Source organism: Mya arenaria, chromosome 12 (genome assembly GCF_026914265.1).
Source record: "Mya arenaria isolate MELC-2E11 chromosome 12, ASM2691426v1".
In the NCBI taxonomy this organism is placed as follows: Eukaryota; Metazoa; Mollusca; class Bivalvia; order Myida; family Myidae; genus Mya; species Mya arenaria.
In genome coordinates this window covers 20,416,137-20,439,169 of record NC_069133.1, presented here as the reverse complement: position 1 = coordinate 20,439,169, position 23,033 = coordinate 20,416,137, and the positions used below count along the sequence as shown (strand labels likewise).

At 34.6% G+C, this 23,033-nt stretch overlaps 1 protein-coding gene across 1 annotated transcript in view; it reads right to left on the bottom strand.

Moving 5' to 3' along the window:
* Positions 1–169: 169 nt before the first annotated feature.
* LOC128211455 (uncharacterized) overlaps positions 170–23,033 on the bottom strand; it is a 52,720-nt gene continuing 29,856 nt past the window's right edge. The window contains exons 5-17 of the mRNA XM_052916263.1: positions 22,865–22,914; positions 20,266–20,505; positions 19,667–19,888; positions 15,732–15,816; positions 14,954–15,064; positions 14,583–14,738; positions 14,190–14,339; positions 13,760–13,898; positions 13,172–13,289; positions 7,650–8,637; positions 6,873–7,019; positions 6,202–6,234; positions 170–4,038 (exon numbers count right to left, since the gene is read on the bottom strand). Of these exons, the coding sequence (XP_052772223.1) occupies positions 4,025–4,038; positions 6,202–6,234; positions 6,873–7,019; positions 7,650–8,637; positions 13,172–13,289; positions 13,760–13,898; positions 14,190–14,339; positions 14,583–14,738; positions 14,954–15,064; positions 15,732–15,816; positions 19,667–19,888; positions 20,266–20,505; positions 22,865–22,914 (2,453 nt within the window). The 3' untranslated portion in view covers positions 170–4,024. The remainder of the gene's footprint in view (positions 4,039–6,201; positions 6,235–6,872; positions 7,020–7,649; positions 8,638–13,171; positions 13,290–13,759; positions 13,899–14,189; positions 14,340–14,582; positions 14,739–14,953; positions 15,065–15,731; positions 15,817–19,666; positions 19,889–20,265; positions 20,506–22,864; positions 22,915–23,033) is intronic.

Genomic DNA, 23,033 nt, shown 5'->3' with positions numbered 1-23,033 from the left:
GTTTCTTTCTCTCTTTATGTTTGTGTTTTATATAAAAAACTGAGCTTATCAGAGCAATACATCAATACAGAATAAACTCGTCTCAGATTAGTTGATTCTGTTATGAAAACATTGCATTTAACTAAATATTTTATGCGGGGGGGGGGGGGGGTCATGGCAAGTAGGTCACCTGGGAGAGTGTCATTATCCTATCAACAGAAGAACCAAATTGCAGCCCAGTTAACCTTCAAGTCCGCAGTTGCTTCATATTTTGAGGCCGTTATTCCATCCAAAGATATGGTGTGTTATGTTTATAATTGAGCATGAGAATCACATTAACTCGACAAAATGTTTGTTTAAGACCATGAAACATTTAAGGCTGCTTATTCATGAGCGAGTTTAACAACATATTGTCAGTATGGGATTTTTTATTTTAATTTATGGAAAGCCAGAGTTATTACAGTTCAACTTAAAGAGGTCACACAGAGCAGTATGTATAGCAGTGTTGCCGCCGGAAACTCTCAAAATAAATTGAAATGTGTATTTTTTGTTAGGTATGTTCTGGGTGGATTAGTTATAACAATGTATTGTCTTAAACTGCAGTTGTATTTCTTCATAATAAAATGCGACACTCCTCGAGAAATGATGAAAAATGATGGGAATGATGAAAGCTATGGAGTAAACACTAAGAACAATAATGCAAAATTGAATCAAGGCATGGCTTTTCATAACGATGTGATGAGCATGTATACCACCTTAACAAATGTATAGATTACGCTTGAACATGGTTGTGGGGGAGCAATTACTTGCAATAAAAGACCTAAAAATGATAGGTTTGTTCTCCAATTAATGGCAGTTGATTTTTGAAATCTTAATACTGTTAATAGCGATAAACGATTTTGCCAAATCTTTATGACCACATGTTTTGAAAGAATTTATTATAGTGGTATAATCACCCGGGCGCATGAGTCATAACAAATGTATGAATACATTTATTTCATATCATCTTTTAAGTAGATAATTCGATAGACAATTTACTGTCTCTAATATTTAAGTACATGAATATAATTTATTTACATGTGCTTATCATTTATAAAGTGTTGGTAGAAACCAATCAACATATTAATTTTCTAGTAATTAAGTAAAACTAGTAAAATGATATATTAATTTGAATGCTTAATGCATACTTTAACCAAAAATTACAATACTTTTTATTGAGACACACACGCACGTAAACACGCACGCACGCGCACACACACAAACATACATACAAAGGAAAAGTAATTCTTGTCACTTTTACAAATGTAAGATTTGTGTGCATATATCATAAACAAAAAACAATTAGCATACACACGTTCTGCCTAAATGTTAAAACTGTCATTCCATAAATCGCCCTAACTCACCTTAAATGTGCCAGGGCTATTCCTGACAACAATGGCTTATTTCAATCAACATCATATGCAACTTACTTGAGTTTTTAACTTTTAGTGTAAGGGAGAAAATACATATTTTATAATTATTCATAACCGCGCACAAGTCTATAGAGACAATTATACATGTCGCGGGATAAACCTAATTTATGATACAATGCTTTTAAATATGGGATTATGACCTAAAGCGTGTCCAATAGATAATGTCCCATGACTTCTCATTTCAGAGAGGTTCCCCAACTGACTAATAAACGTCTGTCTAGAACCAGTATGACCAGAGAATTGATCTGGAATGTATTTCTTGTTTTGACGGAATTTAGTATATACAGGTAATGACGTTTCTCATGTTTGAGTACTTCGCGATTTTTGAAAGTACGATGAATACGCTTGAACTTTGTTGCTTAGACAAGTACAACTAATTCTGCCACGTTTTGCGTACACGATGTCCGCTCCCACCACAATGAATCCCCTTTTTGTTATCACTGACTATTTACGGTTTGTGACATCTTCACATTTGATACATGCTTTATAGTTTTGAATTTCTATGTTTGGCTTGGTAAATGAGACTTACCAACTATTTTAATATATACGTTCCAATTAAATCATTTCTAAATGTTGCAATGGATATAACAAGAACAAACATACAGCTATACACATACTATTCTTGTGTTAATTCCAATTATATAAGACAAAAACACAAGCAGGATTGCAAAAACAATTTTGAAAAAAAGTTTACTTTTGGCAATTGATCAATATGTTAATTCATTAAAAAAAGGAGCAAATAAGCAATATACATAAATATTGCTGATGCATATCGAGATAAAAGCGTCCGCTTTTCGTTCGATACCCGTCATGGGTCATAATTATGATCCGATCCAGTTTAAATAACTTGATTGAAAAATGGACATTCTGACGTCTTCAACCTCCACGTTGGTTGATTTATAATACAAACATAAAGAATATATATGCAACAGAATATAAAAGAAATAAAACCAAAAATGAATATAAAACTGATAACACCGTGCATTCAAATGCAACACACACACACACACACACACACACACACGCACGCATGCACGCACACAGACACACATTTCAAATTAGCATCATCTCCTCACTTTGATAAAATAGTTTCGAATTTGTAAATTTGTACAAATCATACTTATGCAACACATTTTACCACATATTTTACTTATAAATAATAGAAGTAGACTTCAGAAAAAGTAAAACGTTCAATCACTGTTCGTAACATATCCTACTCCGTTCATTGTATCAGTTGATAAAACAAGAGCCGTCGTAAGACAGCGCGCTCGACTACGCCGCTTTGACTTAGAATACAATAACTATGTAATAATACCAAGTTTGGTCTCTTTATGTCAAACCTAACTAAAATTATTTGATACATAAAGGGCCATAACTTGTATTTAGGCTTAAAACGGAGTTATGTTTCTTGTTGTAAGATGGTCGTAAATAATTTTAAATTTTATTAAGGGCATTTAATGAACGGTATAGTTTTTTTTATTAAAATCCCAACTTGCCCTTAACTTTTACTTGCCTAAAACTTTAACCTAAGTCAATCAGGGGCCATAACTTGTATTAAGGATATGGAGTTATGTAACCTCATTGGGTGATGGTCCTGAACAAGTGTGAAGTATTAAGTCAATTGAATGAAGGGTATAGAAGTTATTAAACAATATCCCAACCTGCCCTAAGGTTAAAGTTTCCTAGTCAATTAGGGGCCATAATTTGTATAAAAGATAATATGGAGTTACCTAACCTCATTATGTGATGGCTCTGAACATCTGTGTGAAGTATTAAGTCAATTGAATGAATGGTATTGGAGTTTTAAGTGAAAATCCCAACTTGCCCTAAAACTTTAACCTGCCCTAACACTTTAACTCAAGTCAATCAGTGGCCATAACTTGTATTTAGGATAATATGGAGTTATGTAACCTCATTGTGGGATGGTCCTGAACAACTGTGTGAAGTATTAAGTCAATTGAACAAAGGATATAGAAGTTATTAATAAATATTCCAACTTGCCCTAAAACTTTAACCCAAGTTCCATAGTCAATCAGGGGCCATAATCTGTGTAAAGAATAATATGGAGTTATCTAACCTCATCATTTGATGGCCCTGAACAACTGTGTGAAGTATTAAGTCAATTGAATGTAAGGTATTGGACTTATAAATCCCAACTTGCCCTAAAACTTTAACCGGACGCCGACGCTGGGGCGAGTAGTATAGCCCATCTATTCTTCGAATAGTCGAGCTAAAAATATTGAATAACAGTACGTATTGGATAATGGTACGTATTGGATAACAGTATGATCACCATTTTTGTACATGAATTAACCTCAGAAGTGTTTATTTAACATGGACGTATTTGTCTCCATCTTGTTTTCACGGAAGTAGAAAGGAAAATCCTCCATTGCCATTAAACATTTAATGTTTCATAAGGCGGTAGGTGGTAATCACAATGAATTCGATGTATTTAGTTCCACATCCAGAACATCACGTGTTGTAAAGCGATATTTAACGGTACTTTGTTTGAAATACTTTTCTCTCAGCACAACAAAACACTTCTTTGCCTCGTCATTGTATCTCCTTCCTTTTCACACGGTCGATTCTGAAAAATGAAATTGAATCTATATGTAAGCAAACTATGTAACTGAAGTATGGTTTCAACATTAGACCACTAGTTCAGCTGTCTTTTAAATATACACTCTTACTCCCAAATAAGATTTTCCACAAGTAATACAATTGTTTTAATATATCAAAAAGGATTAGTACTTGTCGAAAACATTTGTTCTTGTGAAAGAAACTGTGTTTAATTTGAATAAAGGTACAGAAAACAAGAAATAAGAGTGCCACTTTAAGTTTGTACAAGTTGACTAAAATCCTTAGAGAGATCATGCTAGATGATAGGGTGGATTGTATTTTGAAACCCAAGCTTCATGGCTTACATTATTTCTAAAACAAATGAGGTCTGGTTAGCGCAGTGGTTAGCACACTAGCTTCTCACTTAGGCTACCCCGGTTCGATTTCGGGCTTGGGCGCATCTGAGTTTGGTTTGTGGTCGCAAAGCCGATAAAGTGTGTTTCCTCCGGATACTCCGGTCTCAAACACAAGACTACAATGTCGCGTAATATCGTTCCAACTAGTGATTAATATTATGTTTTATTAATCAACTATTACGTATTTGACGAGATACGGAGACAAATGCTGTACCAATACCAGACAATTGAAGACAATGTATGCCAGAACTAGCTCAATATCGACCAAACTCGGCTAATATCAACAAAACTCGCCTAATATGAGTTTCCTCCGTTTTGATTGGCTACAAAACTCGCCTAATATAAGATTTGAGAAATGGGCCATATTCATTGGCTGTCGAAACTCGCCTAATATGAGAAACATGCTGGAAATTATTTTTAAAGGTAGCCATTTTGTTTTCCGTTTTCCGACTGTTTTGAAAAATTTGTGCTTCGTATAACTCTATTTGGAATACTTGAACCTATTGAATGATTAAACCACTTTGTTAGGTTTGATATTACAGTTGTATTTAACCCGTTGGCGGATTTTACGACTATTATGATTTTGTACACCAACAAAATGGACGACAAAGGTGAAACATCATTCGGATCTCCTCGGCCATTTTATCGAAAACAACCTCGGATGTATTTGGACGGTTTACATACTCAAAAAGTGGTACGTTTAAGTCCGCTGCAAGTAGATCGCGTAGTGATTTTATTTAGCAGTTAAACTTTGTGACTTTACTCTTGGAATTCTTTATTATGTTTGCAATAATTCAATTCAATGGCAATCAATTTAAACTTAGATCAATAAATACAACTCTGAAACACTATATTTAATTAATGATATAATTCAAAATTTTACGAACTACTTCAACTGATGAACCTGCATACATCCGAGGTTGTTTTTGAAAAAAAATGGCCGAGGAGTTCCGAATGGTGAAACATTTGACGTTTTAGCAAACGATTAACGAAATTAAGACGAAAAGACATGCTTCCTTACAAAGTACAGTGCTTAATCATAAATATATGCAATGTCACTTTAAGGATGCATGTCAAAATCAGCAAAGTCAAGACACCATGAATGGATAAGGGATAAAGACGGCTTCAGTGTGAACTAAAGGTGTTATAAAAATGTTTTTAACCCACATGGTAATAGTTAATTAATAAAATACTTATTAATTAGGTGATTTCATATTGGCCAAGTTATTTGTCCTCGGTCAGCTGTGTTTGCTTGAGCCTGAAAGGGCTCAGGCAAATACAGCTCACCTCGGACAAATAACTAGGCCAATATGAAATCACCTAATAACATTATAGTATTAACATGTTTCACGATCAAGTAACAGTGTTGTAGTAATTTGAGCCATGTCTAACATCGACACGAAACATCGCTGTTATGTGTCAAGCATGGTTTGTACCTATGGTAATAACTCCTTGAGGTAGGATACAGTGGGACTCTTTGACATCAGATATCGTCGGAATAACATTCGAGATTTCCCGAATCAATTTCTATCCTTTTGGGAATTGATATCAAAATGAAACGAATGCGATAAGCTAGCTTAACATAATATATTAATGTTTGTCGATGTAAACGCATCCTTAACTTACAACATGTATATTTGAAATTAATTTATTAACACTTATGCAATCTCTTTGAACGCAAATTTATGCAAAACCTATATCCTAAAAAGGATTGTTTTAACAAAAACCTTCTTGGCCATCAAATGTTTTATGGTATAACCTGGTCAAACACTTACCTTTTTGAAGCTGATGTTGACGTCCTAGAGTGCCTACAAAATGATAAAATTGTAACTTCACACGAATTATTCCTTATGTATATCTTAGTCTAGTGCATATTTTTATGTTCGATAGTTAATAGAAGAGCCCTAAGTGAGGCCTTTTCCTCTAAGACGATAAGAATACACACCATAAAATTGAATGCATGCAATCATTTACAAAGGGAATTCAGTTTTATAAAAGTGTCTGAGTCACAGCACGCCTAGGAGCCAATGACGTAAGGAAAACGTTTAACCTATTTTTCGTTAATGTATATGTAATTCTCAATAGCGCTGTATATAACGCATGATCAAAATGATAATCATAGAAACTTTTCGTCGATCAAATATTCGCAAACCCAGGTTGTTTCCAAATACTTTTACTAAAAAAGCCCGGTTTTACGTATCTTTAGCAAGTGCTATATATGCATTACTTCAATTAATTATGTCTTAATTTTTGAGAATATCAAATGTTACGAACAATGAAATAACAGGATATTATTCTATTATTAAGGTGCTGTAGTAATAAGGATAGATACACGCAACAACTGTCAATGAAATATTCAGTCGATGCAACATTAATTTTGGAAAAGAAAATACAAAATGTGTTACAAAGATAAATTATATTTCAGTTAACGTGCTGAACTACTTACCAAAGAAGGTTTCAAAAACAGTATTTATTTTGTCGGCGTTTAGGTCAACAAAACAAATCTCCTTCAAATTTGAAGATCGCAACTTGAAAAATGCCTGAACGTAAGCATTTGCACAGTTATGTAAGTCAAATCCCCCCTTGTTTTCTTCTGAAATCAGACAAAAGTAACTGTACGGTTTTACCAAATATAATTCTATATTAAATATCATCGTTTATATACTAATCAGTTGCTATACACCTTATCTGTATATTCTTTAACTGATGAGAGACGACAAAGTAAAATTTGTGTTTTCTGGTGTATGTCTAGGTGTTCATTCACCCGCATGCAGTTTGTTGATCGTTCGTCCATCAAATAGATTCAATTAGTTATACTGTATTAAAATTAAAGTTCTACTCTATTAAAATGTACGTCTTTTTCCGGCTTTTACCATTTATTTCCACATCAAAATCCACCAAAATATATGAAAATAATACAATAAGTTTAGCGATAACATAACAACAGTGAAAATATCAATTTTGTCTTTGTAATACGAATTCCCGAGAAAATATCACACAACAATTAACAGATTAACTGATAATCTTTTTACTCCACCCACCCCTTAAGATATGTCAACAACCTAGCGTGGTCTTCACTCTTTACCTGGAAGAAACCTGTCTTCCGGTGAATCAGACTGGTTCAGTCAGAAGCCAGTCTGATTCACCGGAAGAAAAGTTTTTTCCAGGTAAAGAGTAGAGACCACGCTAGGTTGTTGACAAAACTTGAGAAAAAAATAGTTACCTGATCCTAAACACGGCAATGCAATTGATTTACACCCCATTTCATCAGCACGCTTAAAGCAGTTCAGTATGGAATCTTCAAGACGAATGAACTGAATTCTTTGTGAACTTTGTTTCTTTTCATTGACAGGCAGCCGCAAATGCCCAATAAACCTACGATAAGCTAATCCTGATGGAATAACTCTGCATTCGTATTCCTGTATATCTCCTTTTTCTTTCAACGACTTTTCACAGCTTTCCAAAAAATCTTTTCCTAGCATGTCCGCCAATAGTTTTCCGGCGCCTTTTCTTCCCGTCATTTTTGCTGACGATGAAATGGCAATGAATTCCACACTCTCATTTCGTATATCATTCACAGTGAATTTGAGTTCCACATCACTAGTCCTTATGCGACGGGTATTTGGCATCATCGGAAGCATCCCGTCGAAGCATTCGCGCAATATACCGTAATCGAACGAACCGATAGTAATTTCGGAATTTCTGCAGACGATTGCACTGTCTTCTGTTAAATTTGTATTCTCAAGATTAGCTCTAGCTTCTTTGGCTTTTTCGTCGTTTTCGAATACGATACATTCCCGCTTCATTTTGTTCAGATCTTCAGTAACCTGTGTTCGAACATATTCCATATGCTCCTTCTTGCAGGTTATAACTAAGCCTTTTGCGACATCAAACGTCCATCCTTTAACACTAGGAAGAACAGCATATCGTGAAAGTGCACCAATGCCTGATAAAAGGGAGAACGATTTCTCGTCCATATACACAACAGTTTGTGGGTACACATTTCGGTCACTTTTGGCGTAATCCCTAACACAAGTTTTCAGATGGCTTTCAAACTGTAAAACTGACGCAATTGTCCCGGAGACAGACACATCTTTGCGCTTTTGATTTACATTTAAGTTAAATTTCTGTTTCATTGATAAAAGCCACTCTTTGAGTTCTGGTTCATGCTGTGCAATAATGCCTTTGTTTATAACTGCCGAAATCTCGATCTGTTAAGAAAACAAAAACACAAAACCAATGATATGTTTTAATGTCATATTCTATTATGAGACTGTAAATTAAGTATCAATTAAAGTTTTTTTCACTGAATTAATCCACATCAACGCCTTTTGATTCTATGCAATACGATTAAAATATTGTCTTTTAAATATTTATATGAACAAGAGGGCCATGATGGCCCTAAATCGCTCACCTGAGTAAAAGAGTTTAACCTTTTGTTATCCATATAGCTTGTTTCTCAAAGAATATTGAACAAGAGCTGTCACAGTATGTGACGAATGCCCCCGAATGTGACATTGGATAATGAACAAGTACATGAAAAGTTGATCTTACCTTTACATGTCAAATACATATGGAAAGTTATTTTAAATTGCTCCTGAACTTAAAAAAATACCAACCATACTTGACAGCCTACACTCTTTGTCCTCATATTCAGAATTCCATTGTGAATAAACACGTAGTGTATCTTTCACCTTAGAGGTAGGGACATGGGTCTTGCACGCGACATGTCGTCTTGGTATGTCAAATACATGTGGCATGTCATTTTAAAATTTGTCCGTACAAGAGAAAGGTACAGCCAGGACACAACAGCCTATACTCCATGTACTTATATGCAGCATTCCATTGTGAATAAACACTTAGTCTGACCTTCCACTTAGAGGTAAGGACATGGGTCTTGCACGTGACCTGTCGTCTTGGTATGTTGAACACATGTGGCAAGTCATTTTAAAATCCGTCCATACAAGAGAAAGATATAGCCCGGACACGACAACCTATACTCTATGTCCTTATATATGCAGCATTCCCTTGTGAATACCACTTAGTGTGACTTTGACCATAGAGGGAGGGACACGGGTCTTGCACGCAACATGTCGTCTTGATATCTCAAACACATGTGGCAAGTCATTTTAAATTATGTCCATACAAGAGAAAGTTACAGCCCGGACACGACAATCTATACTCTATGTTCTAATATGCAGCATTCCCTTGTGAATAAACACCTAAGTGTGACCTTGACCTTATAGGGAGGGACACAGGTCTTGCAAGCGACACGTCGTCTTGGTATGTCAAACACACGTGGCAAGTTATTTTAAAATATGTCCATACAAGAGAAAGTTACAGCCCGGACATGACAACTTATACTCTAAGTTCTTATATGCAGCATTCCCTTGTAAATAAACACTAAGCATGAGCTTGACCTTAAAGGTAAGGACATGGGTCTTGCACATGACACGTCGTCTTGGTAAGTGAAACACACGTGGCAAGTTATTTTAAAATATGTCCATACAAGAGAAAGTTACAGCCAGGACATGACAACTTATACTCGAAGTTATTATATGCAGCATTCCATTGTGAATAAACACTAAGCGTGAGCTTGACCTTAAAGGTAAGGACATGGGTCTTGCACATGACATGTCGTCTTGGTATGTCGAACACATGTGGCAAGTTATATTAATATCTGTCCATACAAGAGAAAGTTACAGCACAAACACGAGTTATTGAGCCAGACACACAGAGGGACAGTGCGATTTTAATATGCCAACCTTCGGGGGCATAAAAACATACTGGTCAAAAATGTTGCCTGGATAATCACTGACAGGACTTGTCACAGATGCCTGCACACTGACAGGACTTTTCACAGTTTCCTGCACACTGACAGTACTTGGTGATTGAGTGCACACTGACAGGATTTTGTTCAGTTGTCTGCACACTGACAGAAATTGATTCTCACCTGCACACTGACAGGACTTTGTTCAGTTGCCTGTGCACCACACTCACAGGACTTGATAATTGACTGCACACTGACAGCACTTGGTACAGATACCTGCATACTGACAGGACTTTTTTCAGTTGCCTGCACACTGACAGGACTTTGTTTAATTGCCTGCATAATGACAGGACTTTGTTCAATTGCCTGCACACTGACAAAACTAAGTAAAAATGATATTTCTTCTTAAGAATAAAATGTATAATAATTATTTGAATCTATGAACCTAAAAAAAGAACAATACTTACCTCAAAAGTGACTATGTTATAGACTTAATAAAATTTAAAATCTTGTTACTAAAAATAGAAAGTAGTGGAATTTCCAACAAAAAGGGAGACCATATAGCAAGACTTGCTGCCCTTCAAAAGTAAACTTTCCATAACTATCAGATTTTAACAAAATGTATTTATAATGAACTTGTAACCCACGGGTGAGGCCAATTTTTCTCCAGGGGCATAATTTGAATAAACATGGTAGATAACCAATCAACAATGTTACACACCAAATATTTAAGCACTAGGCTTCATAGTATTTGCCAAATAAAAACTTTTGTAATTTTTCCTTTGGCAACCAGAGTTCTGCATGGAATTCATTTCTTTGAATAATTTTGAAAAAGCACCAACCAGGGATCATTCCTATGAAGTTTCATTAAAATTGTCCAAGGGGTTTAGGAGAAGATGATGATTATAACCAATTGTTGACATTGTCCTTTAGGTTGCCATGGCAACCAGAGTTCTGCATGGAATTCATTTCTTTGTACAATTTTGAAAAATCACCAACCAAGGATCATTCCTATGAAGTTTCATCAAAATTATCCAAGCGGTTTAGTAGAAGAAGATGATTCTAACTAATTGTTGACGCCGAACGACGGACGACGAACGTCGAACGACGGACGACAGACGCCAGTCATAGACCGATCACAATAGCCAGGTGACCTAAAAACTACAGAATAAAAGCAAAAAAGGCGAAAGTTTAAGCATAAACCCCGTTTAATGGCATCGGTTAAAGCCAACGAACACAAAAAAACAACAACAATCACAACCCAGAAACATGAAACAACAGCACAATTAACGGCATTCTAATCCAAACAATGCCGAATAGAGTAAAGACGATAAAGGTAAATATTTTCGAAACTAAGTTATAAAACAAATAATAATTAACTTAAGGTAAACCCCAAGTACTTTTATGATAAGGGATACCGACTCTTTCTGCAGACGAAGGAAAAAAACACTTCATAGTATATAATGAATAGAATCATTGTACTAATCATTGTAATTAAACAGTGTAACATAAAAACACGTCATATATTTGCTAAATTATTCTTCGAAATCATTACCTAAGTAATATTTTAAAAGAAAGAGACGTCACACGCTAGAACATTCCTAGCAAGCAAAAAAGGTTTTAAAGATAACACGAATCTGCAAATTTTTAATAAAATCAAAGCACTGAAAGTTTAGTTATGTAAGGACGCCATATTCAACCTTATATTGTCTTTGAGGTATTCACCATCAAAATCAAAAAGGCAAGTATTCTTGAAAGTATTGCCGTTATATTCACAGTTTAAATGAGATCCAAGCAAATCATTGAGTTTGTCTGCCCAAATAGCTGCTGAAAACATCGTAACTTTACGATTTTTCTTTAAAACATTACCATAAAAATCGGGATGAGCAAAACTATTAGCAATCAGTGCTTTAAGACAACTATTGTACGTTGATTCAATATATAATGAATTATTATAGTATAAATAAATTATAATTAATGTAAAAAACGAAAAATCTGGGTTTGAGACCTCTCATATACCATAGATAATGATTTAGGCGAATTTGGAAGACCACTACCAGATTATGAGAGAAACTCAAGTTGATCTCATCCCTTCAAAAGTTACATGTTTTGTTAACAATTTTAATATGAAGGTTACTGCGGAGTCTCCTTTTTACCTAAAGGACTCTTTAAGTAGACGACCATTTATTTGCATATGTGGATAGTTTTATGAGATTGATGCAGATCAAGAGTCGCAAAGCCTTTACTAAGTTTATGCATACCCAACGGTTAAGGTACATAGTGTATTCTATAAAAAAAACCCACAAACAATATTAAACATACTTCTATCAAAAATCATTAAACACGGTAGACGAAATGCATTCTGGTAGACCAATTTGGAACTCTGTGACATAATTATTGATTTTTTTCTTTTACAAATGTTAGCAATGCAATTGTTTCACATGGCTCAGTGGGGTTTAATACGAAACTGCAGTATTAAGGAGCAGAAACACACAGATGTTAAGTAAGTTAAAATACTGTCTGTAAACATCCTTTTCAACATTAAGAAATGTTTTGAAATTTATTTCACTTGTCTGAAAATAGTTATTCATTAAGTGAATACCGTAGCCAGTGCCAAGTTACGCTAGAAAAATATAAGTATTTACTCAAAGAAATATGTCAATCATGGTAGGGTTATTTAACATTTTTTATTTTTCCTTCCTACGGGAATGGAATTTTAATCAATGTTAGGTTGTTATGTGGTTAAACACGAAGATTCAGTATTGTGAAACTGAGGCCTTTTGGCATCTTTTGATAAAGTAACTGTACAAGTCATTTCGGGTGGCATCTTTTGATAAAGTAACTGTATAAGTCATTTCGAACAAAGGCCCATGCTATGAAGATTTGTGGTACATTGTATATACAATATGTATTACATAGTTAATCAGTTAGCACAATGTTCGGTTTCAATGTTCGAGGGTTTAAATATTATATACCTCTTCAGTTTCATTTTCACTCTCGGAACCTTCCGAATCCTGATCATCCAACACGCGTTCGCTACCAAGATGACGATTCTCATTATCAACATCACCCATCATTCTTTCTTCTTGTCGACTATACAACACAAATGTTAAAAGACAATTTTTATATACATATTCAAACAGACAAACATTTGCTCATATCTGCATTTAAACTCAATAAACGTTAAGATTAGATGCGTTTTAAAGTGAATCACAATCGAAAACAATTCACTTATTTGACAATTTACTTCTTCATTTATTCGTTTCGTCCATTAAATTAAAAAATGAAAAAAACAACAACATGGTAATGAAACATATGCATCTGTCGCATATAACACAATCCAATGTGTGAATTTATATTATATTCAGAAGTGACAAAACTGAAAATACCAAAAACCAAGTGACCTTGTTTCCAATCTCAAATTAAAAATAACATCTATATCATGTCTTAGCCACTCTAAGTTGCGAACAAAACAAATTGTCGACATTTCTTACAAACGTCTATTCTTTAACTACTTTCTTTTAAACACAACTGTAAGGATTGCATCTTATCAAACCTAGTACCTGAACTCTTCTTTTTTCGTCTTATTCAAAAGACTTTCGATGGAAATCCTCGCTCTTTCAACGCATTCTTCTGTTTGACCAAGAAGTTCGATTGCTATGTTTGACTCCTCAGCACATTCAGTCCACTTCCATCCTTCATCTGGAAGGCATGTCGTTTACAACTTATATACTTGTAAAAATGTTGGTTACAAGTTTTAATAAACTATACGTAAAATATCAGTGAAATCATCTTCTTCAAGTCCACGCAACATGTTAGGATTTGCGTTTACTACATTTGTATGTATTTAGTTCACTGTGAGTTGTAGGATAACGACTGTGATAGTTTAAGGTAATACTATGTATTGCATACAACTTAATGTAGAAGTAAAATAAATGTCAGGTATAAACAAAGTGCCCTGATCTATAGTTTAAGTATGAGTAGAACGTTTACCTGACGCAAGAACAACGTCCTCAACCTGATCATCCACAAAAATAGTACATGTCTTCAAATAGGTTGGCTTCTTTGTGTTTTCAGCTAGTTGCTGAACTAAATTTGCCAAGAGAATAACCTGTTTAGAAAAAGGCAACTTGTCCTTTTTATCTGAAAGTTAAAACGTGGTACAATGAAGTAAATACTGTCGACACAATTCAGTATATGTACAGACGGAATCCTTAAGAATTTTAATGTGGTATAGCTCCTGACCTTAAAATAGTTTATCATTATATTATTGAAATTTCATGACATAAACGATTCATCTTGATTTTTTTCCAAATGTTTGTGAAAATGTGAATATATAAACTTTGTATGAATGTTTAATGATTTCAATCGTTTTTGCACATTTACCTGCAAAGAAAAATACTTCAGTTATTCGTTCATCCAACAAAATGCTTCCAAGCTTTTCAATGTCTATGTTTGCAATGCCAGCACACTCAAAACAAACATCGATCTGATCATTCCACGATTGAGGATGCGTTGAAGCAGGTTTTATTCCAATTGATCCTGAAAATATATTGTATGCAAATCATTATATATATTTATATTGTGCCCTTTTTGTGTGGTGGTTGTGACCTAGATTTTTATGAATATTACTAGTTATTAGATATCAACTCTTGCTCCATGTTTACTATCATTGATCGTTGTAATAATCAATATTAAGGAAAGTTCATCAGCGTGTTTCTTATTCAGTACGACTGAATAAGTAAGTATATACTTGCCTACTCGCATAACAATTTCCACAGCAAATGTTGGCTGTCGGCATGCTCCGACTCTGGCAATTTTTACTTTTGTGTCTTCTCCGATATTCTTGACTAGCACCTGACAGGGCACTGAAGCATTAACTATTCAGAGTCATTAATTATATCACAATGGTTAGTCTTTAAATTCAAACAAATATGTCCGATTTCATAAGATGGTTATGACATAAGTTATTGAACAGATATATTTATGTCATGGCTTGAATTAAATTCAATTGAATTATCCAATTATTCAAACGCATTTTAAATATCATTTCGATGGATATTGGTGTTCTGAAATTAATGCCATCGCTGTGTATTGCCGATGGCTTGTTGAGCTATTTTCGATTCCTTGGGTAAAAACGTTTGATGATATATCCGCATTAAATTTCGGCTATATTTAAATATCCCTTAAATGATACACCTCTTATAAACACTTATATAATATTCGTTCACTGTATATGCGTATAATATCAAGATTGCAATGATTAATAATTGTAAGGGAAGGGTTATGGTAAAAAAGAGAACTTATTTACTAGTCAAGACCTCTAATGTACTTTTGTTTCACTGAACGGTTCTAATGTGGCTACCCCAATATTTGCTAATAAACATATGTCGATGCATGTTTTGTATGACTGCGCAGCTTTGTACGTTCTGTGACTGTTTGGCTTTGACCTTTTGGGTCAAAGATTTAGAGTGAAACACTATGCGCACACATAAAAACGAACGTTTATTTTGGATTATAAAGGTTGGAAATTACCTGGTTTGACTTCAGTTGTTCCAGCTAGCTTATGTCTGAGTTTGGCAGCATTCGTCGACTTTCGCCATTCTTCCGCGCGAAAATTCTGTAATAAATGCCACATACTTATCTATCTAAATGTATAACATGACATAACACATTTTTGTAAAGGAAAGCCTCCGGCCTCTAACAGAGTTATTCGTACATGCAGATTAAAACAACATGAAAATGCGTTGATGGACAATGAGTAAATACTATTTATATTCTAGCAAAATAAGTCCAACTAGAGCTATCACTGAAGGTGATTAATACCACCGAACGCCGCCTTTCATTATGATCAATCATTGTTTTATGCTTTTCCATCTAATAGTTTTCAAGTTACTGTCCGGACAAAAAAATGACAAAAAAACACACAGAAAAAGGCAATAACTCTGTAATTTGCTAAAATAGTGTAGTGATTCATGTACACTCAACTCTTTCTCATTGTGCTGTACCTTTGTATAATGTTTTATTACATTAGATCCGGTAGTTTTCAAGTTATGCTCCGGACAAGAAAAAAGTAACAAAGGGCAATAACTCTTTAATTGGCTGAAATATAATTGCGGTTCCTGTACACTACATTTCCTCTCAGTATGATCTATCACTGTATGAAGATTTATTAAATTCCATCCAATAGTTTTCAAGTTATGCTCCGGACAAGAAAAAGTAACAAAGGGCAGTAACTCTGTAATTAGCTGAAATAGAATTGCGGTTCCTGTACACTGCACTCCCTCTCGTTATGATCTATCGCTGTATGAAGTTTCATTAAATTCCATCCAATAGTTTTCAAATTATGCTCCGGACAAGAAAAAGGAACAAAGGGCAGTAACTCTGTAATAAGCTAAAAAAATGCGGTTCCTGTACACTGCACTCCCTCTCATTATGATATATCACTGTATGAAGTTTTATTAAATTCCATCCAATAGTTTTCAAGTTATGCTCCGGACAAGAAAAAGTAACAAAGGGCAGTAACTCTGTAATTAGCTGAAATAGAATTGAGGTTCCTGTACACTGCACTCCCTCTCGTTATGATCTATCGCTGTATGAAGTTTCATTTAATTCCATCCAATAGTTTTCAAGTTATGCTCCGGGCACGAAAAAGTAACAAAGGGCAGTAACTCTGTAATAAGCTAAAATAAATTGCGGTTCCTGTACACTGCACTCCCTCTCAGTATGATCTATCACTGTATGAAGTTTTATTAAATTCCATCCAATAGTTTTCAAGTTATGCTCCGGACAAGAAAAAAGTAACAAAGGGCAGTAAATCTGTAATAAGCTGAAATAGAGTTTTGGTTCTTGTACACTGCACTTTCTCTCATTGTGCTTTACCATTGTATGAAGTTTTAATAAATTCCATCCAGTAGTTTGCAAGTTAATGTCTGGAAAAAAAATTGACAGCAAAAAACAAATAAAGGGCAATAACTCAGTAAAAAGCTAAAGTAGTGTTATGGTTCTTGAACACTGCACTTCCTCTCATTGTGCTTTACTTTTTTATATGAAGTTTCAATGAATTCTATCCAGTACTTTTCAAGTTATACTCCTGACAAAAAAAATAACAAAGGGCAATAACTAAGTAATGAGCAAGAATAGAGTTATGGTTTTTGTACACTGCACTTCCTCTCATTTTGCTCTCATTGTATGAAGTTTAATCCAAATCCATCCAGTAGTTTTTAACTTATGCTCCGGACAAGGTAAATTGCAACGGACCGTCCGACCGACCACAGGGTGACTCCAATATACCCCCTTTAAACTTCGTTTGTCGGGGGTATAAAAATGTGGAAGTTATATTGCTAACAAGAGCTGTCACAGAGACAGCGCGCTCGACTATTCCGCCGCTTTTCAGCTTTTCAGTGTAAGGATTGAAAATTTTTGGCGAAACATGCATGGATCACTGTTAGATTAAATATCAATGCAATACATGATGTTAACATAAATGTGGTTACATGCAAAATTTTAACCAGAATTTTTAAGTGTAATAATAAAGGGCCAATATTTGCAAAACACAGTTATCTAACTTGATTATTCAATTAGGTTGGGTGGTTGAATACCATTGTATAAGTCTCAATGCAATACATCAAGTAGTTGCTGAGATATTATCCTATGTGTGCTAACATGCAAGACCTTAACCAGAATTTCTAAGTCGCATAATAAAGGGGCAAAAATTATATAATATGAAAGATAGAGTAAACTTACTTGATTTAATAAGAAGGTTAAATGGTTGGGAGCCTGTGTGTAAAGTTTCAATGCAATACATGATGTATTTGCTGAAGCATTGACTTAAAAGTGGTTACATGCAAAACCTTAACCAGAATTTCTATGTTGAATAAAAAGGGGCCATTATTTGAATTTAATGCAAACTAGAGTTATCTTACTTGGTTATTTAAGTAGATTGGATGGTTGAGTACCATTTTATAAAGTCTGAACTCAATTCATCAGGTAGTTGCTGAGATATTAACCTATGTGTGCTAACATGCAAAACCTTAACCAGAATTTTTGAGTCGAATAATAAAGGGCAATTATTTGCATTAAATGCAAACTAGAGTTATCTAACTTGGTAAATTAAGTAGGTTGGATGGTTTAGTACTATTGTATCAAGTCTCAATGCAATACCTCAAGCAGTTGCTGAGATATAGTAACCTATGTGTGCTTGCACGCAAAACCTTAACCAGAATTTCTAAGTCAAACAATAAAGGCCTATTATTGGCATTAAATGCAAAGTATAGTTATCAATCTTAGTTAATTAAGTAGGTTGGATGGTTGAGTACCATTGTATAAAGTCTCAATGCAATACCTCAAGTAGTTGCTGAGATATTAACCTATGTGTGCTTGCACGCAAATCCTTAACTAAGGGGTGACGCCGACGCCGACGCTTGGGTGAGTAGGATAGCTCTCCTTATTCTCAAATAGTCGAGCTAAGAACACTTGAACATTAATATCGCCTACAAAGCATCCGAGAAATTAAGTGCTTTGATTAATATTGAAAAAAAATGTTAGTAAGTAAAACACGTTTGTGGTGAGAATGGTAGTTTTCCACATAAATAATTAGAAATGTTATTCTTTCTACATAGTGTTGAAAATAAACTTTGAAATCAAGTACAAAACTTTGAAATCAAGTACAATACCGTGTATTTACTCTGTATTCTGACATAATGCTAATGCTTCCATAGGGATTTCTGTAGTAATAATCTTAAATTTATAATATTCACTTCGCAACGTGGATTACAAAGGTCTACCCATAAACAAGTGCAATTTGTCTTCAAAGACATATAAATCTTAAGACAAACAATTAGCCAATTTCTAAATTTAAGTTTGTTAGAACTGAATCCTCCAACGCCGCTTTTTAATACCTTAATTAAATCCAAATTTATTCAATGTTTTCGATGTTTTCAATGGACAAATTTCATTTTCAAATACAAAATGATGTATGTTGAATTGCTAAATAACGAATTAAGAATTAATCTTATTTCTGATATCTTAATCTTTGGTTGAACACTTTAGTTGTCATTAATTATCTAGGGGAACAAAAGTCATCCATGTTTTAACATACTCCAGCTAATCTAACCAATTGCAAAATGAATACCACAGAAAACGGGGACATTGGAGTTTGATGGGCATTTTTATCTTCAAGCATTGGTTTAATATTTGGATTGTAGTGTCGTTTACATAGTATAGTACATGGAAATTCGGTCAGTGAAAAGAGAATGTTACTATTATGACGCATTTTGTTTTTGTTTCACAGACAGGTCCATTTAACCTTGTGGTCGTTCTTTTATTTTCGGCGTGCAAGATATTGACATGTAACATTGTTTTTTTTCCTTTAATTCATTTAACGCGCATATGCTTGATAGCCTTCAATCATCTTCCATGAATAAAACCAGGCAGAAACCGTATGCGAGTACGCTAATTCTGATACTTGCCATACATGATTTTCGGTCACCTTCAAACACCATAATGTCTACTTCTTGAATACCACAGTTTGCTGCTTCTTTGGGGTATTCTTCAATCGCCTCAAACATTGCCGCAGCCGTTTCCCGTCGAGGATAACCAAGGTTCCCAACACCAATCGCAGGAAAAACCAAACTTCTACAGTCTAGTCGGTCCGCCAGATATAAACAGCGCTTCACAAAGTTCTTCACCGTCTAGAAAACACTCATGCCATACGAATGAAGCAAAACAAAAGACCCTACATATCCTTAAAAGGGTTTATCAACTTCATTTTATATTTCCCAGTAAAATGTTTTGCAACGTTAACTGTTAGTTTAAACTCTATTTAACAACGATTGATAAGATAGTTATATTTACTTATGCTTAGTCACTCTCGTTTGCACAATGTTGCGCAAGAGTGTGGTGTTTTTTTGTGGGGGAAACCGGAGAATTCGGAGAAAATTCAATTTTCCGGCTATGCGACAGCCAACCAAACTCATGTTTACTGTTATGAAGTTCATGGTTTGTTACTCCTATTAAAGATAGGCTACGACACAAGACTATTACAACTGAATACGCATATATAACTTACCTTTTCGTAATCGTGAAAAGAATAGTTTGGTAGCGCTCCGTGAAAAAGGTACTTGACGTAGCCACTGTCTCCCATGCGATGAGATTTTGTATAGGCGATCTGGTCATGCGCAATGCCATACGGGTACTTCTTCTTACACTCTGCTTGCATCTTTGGACCTGCTTTTTCTAAAATCATCTTCGAAACTTGACCCCTTGCAAAGTTGAGATTCGCATTCACAGTGGTGACAATAACGTCTCTCTAAAAGAACAACAAATACAAGTTGGCTTAAACAAGAATAATCTCAAAGTGATGCATCCGACAAGTTGGCTTAAACAAGAATAATCTCAAAGTGATGCATCCGATAAGTTGGCTTAAACAAGAATAATCTCAAAGTGATGCATCCGACAAGTTGGCTTAAACAAGAATAATCTCAAAGTGATGCATCCGACAAGTTGGCTTAAACAAGAATAATTTCAAAGTGATGCATCCGACAATATATGCAATCTTTAAACCGCATTTCGGAGGATTTGTGTAGTCCGATCCGACCCCGACCGTAAAACATTACAATCTAAGTATTTAAATGAATAATACGCTTCCTGTTCCTTTTTTCCGCGCACTACGTAATCTCTCCTTTAATTACGAAGATAAACATTATTAAGAGTGATGGTGATCTGAACAATGACAGTGTAGATTCCAAAAACCAAAACCTAAACTATGTATTAATTAATATACGATTGCTATACATTTCTATCCATTAAGACATCCGTAACTTAAATTACTGAGCCAAAAACAACTATACTATTTTGGTAACTGACAATCGGCTAGGTACCAATATAGATTTATACTCACCCAACATGACCTGTCACAAAAAGTGAATACTTTCTGCGATTGTAACTGTTCTGAGTTATTGCAATTTGCATGATATAACAGTATGAATTCATGAATATGTCTTGACACGCATTTTGTGACAAAGTTACAGTTGAAACAAAAAATCTTAAAACAAATCCATATTCGCCTTCACTGACCACTGAGTGTGACCTTGAGTTTTGTCAGAAGAGCATAGGCCATACGCAATACACTTCCCTATGTTTCTGTACAATGCTGCGAAAATTGATCAGAATCCGAATAAAAGGGACAACATAACAACTATAGGCAGGGTTGTTATGCACGAAGTACATTTTATCGAAAAGTGATTTTATGTTACAAACTTAGAGCTTCGGATGACCTTCCTGTGCAGTCGATAGTATGAATGCTGAAAACGGCACAGTTTCCCATGTTTTTTACATATCTGAATTTTTTTTATCGAAAGTCGAAAAAAAATTTGTAAAATTTAATCAAAATTCGAATATAAAAATGAAAGTTACAGTTGATTGTGTGACTTACTGCTCAACGGACTATATGACAGCCAGTGCGACTACTTAATTAATGTTAGCGGGCACCGGAAGTGAGTCTTGTGCAAGGGTCAACCAGACATATACATACAGCATTCACCCAAAGAGAATAAAAAACTGTTTTTCATCATTTTTTTAAATCGAGTTCTTCATTGGTTTGCACGGACGTTTCAGTTACGGCTTTTTTTCATGCAAACAATGTCTGTAACACATGTCCTGCGTGAATGGTAATTTTCATCACAGCATTATTTCAAAGATCAAAATCAATATACCGCAATATATTGCATGATTGACATCCAAATAGAAATAACACCAAAGGCTTAAATGTGTTTAGCAAATTTTATAGCTGTAAAACATACATATCTCAATTCAAAATTTCGGAAAATGTGGATATTTCCTGATGAACGGAATAGTTCGGATAGCGAATCATCGCGTAATAATAATTTAATAAAATTTAGTATTCTTAAACAATTCTGGAAATAAATAAAATATAAGTAATTAATTGCGTTGTTGGTGTCCTTATCGGGGATACCGTTAAAGAACACTCTAAAACTAGCCCAACTGCGTTTATACCCCGATTATGAGATCAAGCACGCAATTATTTCCTTAAATTTTCACATTTTAATCCAGTTAACACCATAAATGCATTATATTTCACTTTTGGATACCCAAAGTGTACTTTTGGCGTAGCTTTATAAAAATAATCCGTGTATACAGCTCAAGCACGACGTGCCTAATACAGCACTTGCAAATCATAATAACAGCTCCATTCCAAAGCAGGTGAATCTTTTTGTTACAAAACACAATAAAAGTTTATAGAAGATACCTCTGCTCGATAAAAAAGTGTGATTTTTTTCAATAAACCTTTTAATATAACGTCTGGTTTTTGTTTGACGGAGCATACTAAATGTCTTTGGAATACTTAATCACCTGCTCTGTCTTTATGATATTAACTTATACAAACAAACCGCAAATACTTCTCCGCGTGGGCTTGCTATATACACAGTTATATTGTTATATATTGTTCTTTTTTACGTTTAAAACCACCTGGTGACCTCTGCCCAGCCACAAACCTGAGACGTCAACTCCATATTGCCCGCCCGACCAACACAATACTCAATTGTCCAAACAAAGTTCAACAAAAACACTTATTGTTTTAAAAGAGAGCTAATTATTCATGCAAAGTATAATGAACTGGATTATGTAATTGAATTAATATCATTTACCATCGATTCAGTGATGCTGCCAACCTTAACGTTCGATTGTATGGGTGTATCTGAAATTAAAGATACAACTAAATTGAAAACAACAGCTTAAACCAATTTCTAGAAGAGGCGGTCACATCTTATATATACTTTCAAGATTTTTTAAAGTTAAACAATGATACACTCTTAT